The sequence below is a fragment of the Streptopelia decaocto genome, assembly GCF_964273445.1.
Source record: "Streptopelia decaocto genome assembly, chromosome: 1".
In the NCBI taxonomy this organism is placed as follows: Eukaryota; Metazoa; Chordata; class Aves; order Columbiformes; family Columbidae; genus Streptopelia; species Streptopelia decaocto.
Window position 1 is genome coordinate 39930723 of NC_138663.1, and position 8700 is coordinate 39939422.

Sequence of the window (8700 nt, forward strand, 5' to 3'; positions counted from 1 at the left end):
GAGAGGGACAGATCAGCGCAGGCACAGGGCTGCGGTAACAAACACGGCTCCAGCTCCCATTGCCCCCCCCCGGCGCCATTTCCCTGCCCGTTGCTGCCGCTCGCCCGCCTCCCCTTCCCCTCAGCATCTGGCCTCCGTCGGGCCCTGGCCAATGGCAGCTCACAGCGACGGTGAACAACCCCCCCTCCAGCCAATCAGCGCCCTGTTTCCCACGTGGCGAATTGCGTGATGCCTTCCATGCGCCCCGTCTTTGTTGGCGGTTGAACATCACCCCCCCGCCTCAACGCTCCCCGCGAGGAGGGGGGAACGTCCTCAGCTGCTCCGGTCACGTGACGCGGCCGCGCCTGGCGCGGAGTCGAGCGGCACGACTGTGCACAATATAGTCCCTCCATCCTTGCCCCATCGTGCAGCGGTAGCTCTAGTCGCCGTCTCCTGCGTTTAACCCGTAGCAGAAAGGAAGGAGACAAGTCCAGAAAGATAGGCTACAGGCCGACGGGCGCTGGTGAGATGCCGACGGGCGCTGGTGAGATCCAGATGACGCTGGCGGAAGGACACCTCACGGCCGGATCTTGTTTTGCTTAATTCCGCTCGTATATAAAGGCGGCGCGCGGGCGCTGCCACCTCATTGTGTCTCAGTGGTTGTAAGTAGAAGTAGTATCAGTGTCTGTGCGCGCAGCAGCCTCCCGCGCGGCGCGGACCGGAGCAGTCTCCCCTCCCCTGGCCGCCATGGCTCTTTAAGGGCGGCAGGGCCAGCGGCGGCATCGGCCAGTGCAGCAGGGGCAGCAGCAGCGGCGGCGGCCTCAGCACACCCCCGGCATCTGCAACCATGGCGTGAGTATCGTGTGTGAGAGACGGGAATTCCGTCACCTGCGTGCTGCTAGGGGTATTTGTCTCCCCTTTTAAGTGGGCTTTGGAGCTGGGTTCATCACCCATACAGTATGGGATGGTATCTCCCAGGGGGGAGGGAGGAGAAGTATCTGGGCAGTAGGACAGGAGGAGGGGGCATCTTTGTGTGGGCTCAACGACCCCGGGGGCGGCGGGTGTCAGAGATGGCAGGAAATGCCACTTCAGAACAAATTAGAACAAATTCTCGTGTCTCATGTCGTTCGAGAAAACTCATTTCTCGAAACCGTGGGATTTTTTTTTCATTTCATGGGGTTGCCGTGGGAGTAAGAGTAGCACTTGAGTGCGGGGGGCGGGGGGGCGTCCTTACCCGGCGTGGAGGTTGCTGCTGTAGCTGGGGGGAAACGGGGAACTGGAGTTTTGGGTGTATTGTCCGAAGACAACCAGGGGCTGTTGGTACGGACGGGCGGGGGAGCTGTAATCCTTAAGCGCTGCAGCGATCGTTCTGCCCTGGTGATATGGAGAGGTTTCATATCTCTCTGGAAACTCGGGTGGGGAAAAAAATATGAAGTGGACGGTGCATGTGTCACTCGATTTGGTATCTCACACAAAAGCCCCCTGCCGTGAGCAGGTTGATTTCAGGACGGGCCCGTTGCCCTTGTTCGCCCCGTCCCCGGCGCTGTTCCCTGGGTGTTGGGCCCTGGGGAGCCGGCGCTGGAAACGTGGCAGGACACAAAATGGCGGCGGTGCCGGGGCGGGGAGAGACACGGACGCGGCGGGATCGCGAAATGGCTGCGCTGCCGGCGGGGCGTGAGTCAAGGCAGCGGGGCGGGGCCCTGCCGCTTCTGGGCAGGATGGAGCCGAGGGGGGGGACTCGCACCTGCTGCTGGCTCTGGCGAGCCTTTAGCGGGAAATTAAAAGCATAAAGACGTTACGTTTTAGGTAAACAGCAGTGCCGCAAATGGAGAAGTTAGACGAGCCCGTAGAGTGCTGCCACACCTCTAAAGTGGCCTTGCTTTTGAAAAGCTGCTATGCTGGTTGAACAAGTACTGATGAATTAAAGTTTTATTTGCAGGTTTTTCAAAGCACCACACAGCAGCATTGCTGTAGTTGACGAAAAAATCTTCTCCTTGTCTACATCCTTTGACATCAAAGCATTAAAAACTGAAGAAAATGAGCCTCTTGAACAACGAGATGCTGTTGGGGGATTCATTATCCCCCTTCAGCCAGCCGTGTTCGGTGGCTGAGGAAAGTCTGGGACTCCTAGATGACTACCTGGAGGTGGCCGAGCCCCTCGGTTCGCATGGGTTCTCCAGCGACAAGGCTAAGGCAGTCTCCTCCAATTGGCTTGCTGTGGACAGTTTAGGCAACACCATAGATAGCAGCCAGGGTAAGTAATTTATTTGCATAAAGTGCATCAATCACAGTGGCACATAACATATTGAGTAACATTCCAATTAAAAATGTTGAAATTGGTAGGTTTTCATAAATATTAAGGCAACCTCACATGCATACCTCTGCTTGGAAGCCATGTATACCACACTGCTTGCACAATACAGACTTGCTGGTTACTGGACTGGTGTATGGTCAAATGACACTTCTGTTGCCCTTTTAATAACATACCAGCTCCTGTGGTGCTGTTCCTTGGCAGAGATCACAAGAAGCAAGCTGTATGTTTCAAATAGCCCTGAATTCTTCTGGTCTTGGAGTAAGGGGGAAGGAATGTCAGAACAGCTGACGGCTTCCATGGTACCCTGCAGTCTTACGTAGCTAAATGGCAGAGGATTTTTTCATACCAATAGAGAGGGAAGATGTTAAAAGATAATTTTCTAAATTATTTTCAGGTGCTTAAATTGCATTGGTAGCTGTTTTACTGAAATAGTAATTTCTTTATTGTACAGAGGATGCCTTTTCTGGCATGGAGTGGATGGTGGAGAAGATGGATCTGAAGGAATTTGATTTTGATGCCCTGTTAGGTATGGAACATCTGGAAGCCACCTCACCAGACGAGCTGATGGCCACGTTGGAAGACACGTGTGATCTCCTATTTAACCCTACCATCCAGGAATTTCACAACAAAGAGCCTCCACTGATAACTGACCTAATCACCCATCTCCCCGAATCTCCCATGGGAGCAGATCCAATGGCCCCATTTGCTTCCCTTTGGTCCTTTCCCCTCTCCCCAGGGTCTCTGACTTCCACTCCAGACCATTCATTTAGTTTAGATTTAGGTAGTGAAGTGGATGTTCTGGAAGGAGAAAGAAAACAGGAGGGCCCCACCTATGTGGTAGTGATCACCAAGTCCGAGAAAGAGGAGGAGAACCATTCAGATGACAGTGGGATATGCATGAGCCCAGATTCCTATGTGGGAACACCCCAGCACAGCCCTACCCATTCACTTGGGTCCCCCCGTGACCACCAGTTCCCTACAGATGCCACCTGTGGCTCTGTGCGGTCCAAACCGTACGATTACCCTGCAGAGAAGGTAGTGCCAGCAAAGATAAAAGGAGAAAAGAAAATAGATAAGAAACTGAAAAAGATGGAGCAGAACAAGACAGCTGCCACGCGGTACCGGCAGAAGAAGCGGGCGGAACAGGAGGCGCTGTCTGGGGAGTGCAGAGAGCTAGAGCAGAAGAATCAGGCCCTGAAGGAGAAAGCAGATTCCCTTAGCAAGGAAATCCAGTACTTAAAAGATCTGATTGAAGAGGTCCGCCAGGCCAAGGGCAAAAGAGCTAGAGTCCCTGAGTAGGGTAGTGAGTAGTGTTTATGTGCATGTATATAAGCTTGCTGCTGAAGCTGTGTATTGCTGTCTAATAAATTATTTTATAGTAAACTTGCAATTCTGGTGTGCTATCTGGGTACTTGTAAAACAAGCACAACTTGCACCACACCGAGGTGTAAATACAAACACTAAGCTGTAAGGGTGTATTGATGTCTTCAGGGCGGAATGTGCTGTTCTGCTGGGTAGCGGGTGCTTTTCAAGTGCCCAGAAAGTGCTGTCAGCCTGTACAAGTGACACAGTGACTCCAGTGGCTTGTCACCTCCAGTTTACATACATTTCAGCAGTTCCACATCAGATACATAAACTGAAGTGAGGGGTGTCAAAGTGATGTGCACCCAGTTCGCCAGTAGCAGAAGCCTTCCATTTAAATAACTTGGAGGGTCTCTGCAAGGTCTTTGTACAAGATAAGCCAAAGACTCTGGTGGGAGGGTCATAATTTCTGAAGGAGGGAAACTAGTATGAAACATGAAAAAAATGGTTGTGAACATAAATGGGAAGAAATTAGTAGCTCACTTGGAGATAGTCCAGAGTGAGTCATGGTGGTGTCGAACTGGTTCCTCTTGTTTCTCATTTCCACGCTGTTCCCCAAATATGCTCAAAACATGGGCAGGAGGTGTGTTTCCTGACCCAAGATGGTGGGGGAGTAGGGGCAGCTCTCACACTGTGGTAAGTCAACTGGGCCAGATGGGTGGGGTTACTCCTAGTGCTCTGAACTACAGAAGACATTCATGTGTGAAAGACTTGGGGGCTTCTGACAGCCAGAGTAGTGTCCAATTGGAAGGTGTAAACATAAATTTAAATCTGCCAAGGGAACAGATGGATTGGTCTATAAAGCTACATCAGCTCTACTGTGAGGCGGCGCTGGGGCTGGTGATTGAGCTGGAGCAGCGTGTGTGTGCTGGGGACACGGGTGGGGGTTGTTGACAGCTGCAGCCTGGCTCCTGGGGTTTGCATTGCTCAGCGGGGCCGCGGTAGGCAAGTTAACTCTGGTGCCAGAGTGTGGCAACAGAAAAGATGCAATGGGGAAAAAATAAAACACAACCCTACCGTGATGGTGTCTATTACACACTGAAGAGAACTTGGATGCAAAGATGACAGGCAGGAGCCTGTGTAGCAGGGTGGTTTCTGCCAGTAGATTTTAATTAGTGCCCTTCTATTACAGAGTAAGTTTATAGTCTAAGCACTCAATGCAATGAAATTTTTTGAGGCTGGTTCTAGCTCTGTGAGGTTCTGTCAGTAAAGTTCCACATCCAGCATTGCCACACTCTGCTAATAGAAGCTTCAGGATTTGGGACATTCCATTTTTAATATTTTTTTTTTTTTTTTTTTTTTTTGCCACTGATACCCAGATTCAGCAGTACCTAATCCCTGTACCTAATCCCTGCTTGGCCTGCTGGAGCCGGCTTTGGCACGTGGACATGCACATCCAAGGAGTTAAGATTCCTTCTCACTTGCACTGACATATCCCAGTAAGCTGCCCAGCTCAGGTACCTGCACATCCCAGTCTGGCTGGTGCTCACACATAGTGTGGTGGCTTCAGGACTGGCATTGGCCAGAGCTGGGCTCCAGCCAGCACCAGAGCAGGGAGCAAAAAGGCCTCTAATGGTATGTAAAACAGAAAGTCATTTGTCTTATTGCAGCCTTGTGTGGGGTGGGGGAGAAGGGTCTGTGTTTCTGACACTTAAGCTCCTTGTGTCCTCAAGCTAGGGCTGCAGTCCTCCAACCCTATTCGTTGTCCAAGCCATTAGCTGGTGTGTGACATGGGACAACAGCCATGTGCTCTGGGACCTGCTGCCTGGAGTCTCCTCCAGCAGCAGATGAAGGAGGCGGCTGCTGGCAGCAGACAGCCAGTTGCTGGCAGGGAAGGCTGAGCAGATCAGGCCCTTGGTGGTGACTTGACCTGCCTGTGCTTACAGCTGGGGCCTGGGTGACACGGATGCTATTTCACTTACAGCAAAAAGACTCCCTCTCAGGAGTTAGGGCTCATGCCTCATTGAAAATGGGTAACTAGGACCCTCACCTTGGGTTTCAAAGGCAGTGAGTTCCCTGTTGTTTCAGTAGCTTCAGCCTGGACTTCTTGTCTTCATGGAAGCATCTGCTTCACCTCTCACCTCCCAGACAAGTGTTCTGACACGTACTGTGTAAGTGGGGAGCACTGCAGGCTGGCAGCACATCACAGTCCTGCTTCAAGAGCTGCTTTGCTCTCCAAAGCTTATCGATCACCGCATGCGGGGATGGGGGACTGTTCTGTTTTGTGAGGTAAGGCAACCTAATAGGTTTCTTTTGGATCAGCTGGGCCCGCAAGGCTGGGGACGGGGCTAACTAGAGGCAGGAAAGCCCAATGAGCAGGACAATCTTGCCCCTGATGGGTCAAATCTGCACCTGAGGTGACTGTTGATGTGCTTGATCTCAGCTGAGCCACAGAAAACAGGGTGACCTGTATGAGTGTATGAGCAAGTGGCTTCTCTGTGCAGAGCAAGCCTCTCCTCCCCATGCTGATCCCCCTTTCCAGCCTTGGGGCAACCACTTCTACTTCCCTTAGAGCCATTGCAACTTCTGCTTAAGCCTGCCAGCAGCCTGTGTTGTGAGGGTAGTGGGTATGTTTTTGCAGCCCTTGCTCAGCTCACCCAAAGCCTGGAAAGATGTCCGTACCTTTGTCTACCACCCCATGGCAGGGCTGTATGGGAGCCACCCCTGACTAAAATGACTTTTTTCTTTTTTTTGAGTTCATGCTCTGCAGGCAGATGAGGCAGCGTCTGTGCTGGCCAGTAAATACATGGTTCTAGTTTCTACAGCCCTCTGGAGAGTATGTAGATCCAGTTAACCAAATTACACTCACTCCAGGAACTGAAGATCAGAGCTGGGAAAGGAGACAAGGAATGCATGACACACGCATCCTGCTTCACTCTCTGCCCCGTGTCCAGGTGTGTGTTTTATAGGACTCCTTGCAGGAGAACCAGACACTCGCTCTTAGGGAGCAGGCGGCATCGCTACTGTTTGCTGAGGCTCTGAGCTTGCAGCTTTGCAGAGGCAGCCAATATGGCAGCCTTATGCAACGTCTGGTGAAATGACACCGTGTTTCCATACTTAGTAACTTCGTTAAGATTTTACACTGGCTAGAGATTAGAGATGACTCTTCCGCAGCGTTTGTCATTTAGCCTTTTCCTCCCGGGTTGTGTTAGGCACAGCTGGTGTCACACCACTTGGCTCTGCAGCCCAGCAGCTTGTTGAGCCTGCTGCAAGAACGCCAAGGACACAGTCACGTTACAAACCCCAGCCCACAGGAGAAAAAAAGGTCTGAGAGCCTCCTGCCTGGTGACTGATTTTACATTTTGCAAACTGCAGGAGCTGTCTTCTTTTTCTCACAGCCTCTCAGAATAAATGTGCTTCAATCGAGTCCTTGCATACAGTGCGATACCATGTCCAGAAATAGATTGTAGTGCGTGAAATACAGACTTCACCTACCCCAGGAGCAGCTCAGTTCTTCTACATACTTGGAAACCGCAGAATTTCCCCAATATATGTTATATAAATGCTGTTTCAATCTGAAATTGGCACAGCTGAAGGGATTTCTGTCTCAGTTATTTTTCCTCTGAATTAAGGGCAGTGAAGTGGACTTCACACACACAGTGTGGATGACCCTCAGGCTGCCGATTCCTGAGCTGACTTTGTGCTACATGGTAAACATGAGTCTGATATTCCCATACATAACCAAACAACCCCTGGCGGTTCACTGCTCACAAAGCTGCTCTGACAACATACAGCTTCTTCTCACGAGCTTGTTTCTGCTGTTATCACGATATTTATAACCACCTTCCTCTTCGCCCTGCCTCTAGAGAGACCCAGGCGCTTGCACTTCTCTTTGCAAACAAGAAGAGGAAACCACCCCCGCTGACCACTTCTCCGCATGCCTGCGCAGAGAAACAGATGCACCTTTGCAGCACGCTTACAAAAATAAATCCCCAGCTGCAGCTTTGGAGAATGGAGGAAGAATGACGATAAAATCTTCCAAATAGCTTTTACCCTGGCAGAAAGCCCAGAAATAGCTGCAAGGACAGGCTGTCCTTTGGGAGATGAATGGTCCCTCGGCACTGCTGAGCTGGACTGGTAGAATGAAAATGTGGATTATTCTGATCGAAACAATTTCACACAGTGGCAGTCTGGTCACAGCCCCTTTTCCCCCAGCCCCAAAGCCACATTTTCTCCAGAGAGGAGTCATGTGCCTCTTGAAAAAAATATACTCCTTGACTTGCCTGCATTTCCTACAACCTCAAGCATTGCCTCACCTTTTTTTAAAGGTATGGTTCAGCTTTTGTTCTTGGCATATCCATATACTTTCTCTGTTTTGAGATGTCCCTTGCTTTCTCAACCCTCACCATTGTGTAGCCCCCCTTCTTCTCCACGTACTAAGCCTGTTTCTAATTCAGAAAGCCTTTTTTTTTGGTGTGGGAAATTACACATTTTTGTTTAGAATCACATGTTTTCTTTATTTTTCCATAGGCTTAGGCCTTCAAAAATGACAGGATCTATATTGTCCTTCCTATATGCATAATTTCCATGTTGTGTATACTATTTTGTTCTTAATACAGTTTGAGTAGCTTCTGGAGACAGCCTCCCTTCCTCTGTCCTCCTGATGTATTCACAGCCTTGCCATGCAGCCCAGCACATATGCTCCTGTTACACTTCATTTCCAGTGCAAGGACAATCTTGGAGTCTTACCATGAATAACCTTTGCTGGGCCTGAAAAGCTAATTTCTCCTGATTTTCCCATTGAAACGCTTCAGGTTGTTTAGCTGAGGCTTGTGAGCTCTAGCAGAGGAGCCTGGTCCCCCAACCTAGGCAATGCTGTCTTGGTTCCTCAGGTATCCCAGGTATGCTGTCCCTGCATTATTTTCAGTGTACTCATGCAGTGTCACAAGCCACCGAATGAAGCCAGCTCTACCCACAAGCTCCAATTTCCCTATTACCTAGGTGCATGTTCTCCAGGTAATGGCTAGCTGCCTCTCATTTCTCCTTCAGCTCTTTTCATCCCTTTTACACGTATGCACCCTTCAAAAAAATGGCAGGGAGCAAGT

At 50.5% G+C, this 8700-nt stretch overlaps 1 protein-coding gene across 1 annotated transcript; it reads left to right on the forward strand.

Moving 5' to 3' along the window:
• The first annotated feature begins 615 nt into the window (after positions 1 to 615).
• ATF4 (activating transcription factor 4) lies at positions 616 to 3683 on the forward strand. The gene is made up of 3 exons (XM_082070301.1): positions 616 to 831; positions 1919 to 2233; positions 2745 to 3683. The coding sequence occupies exons 2-3, from the start codon at positions 2017 to 2019 to the stop codon at positions 3590 to 3592; spliced, it is 1065 nt and encodes a 354-aa protein (XP_081926427.1). The 5' UTR covers positions 616 to 831; positions 1919 to 2016; the 3' UTR covers positions 3593 to 3683.
• Positions 3684 to 8700: the final 5017 nt, after the last annotated feature.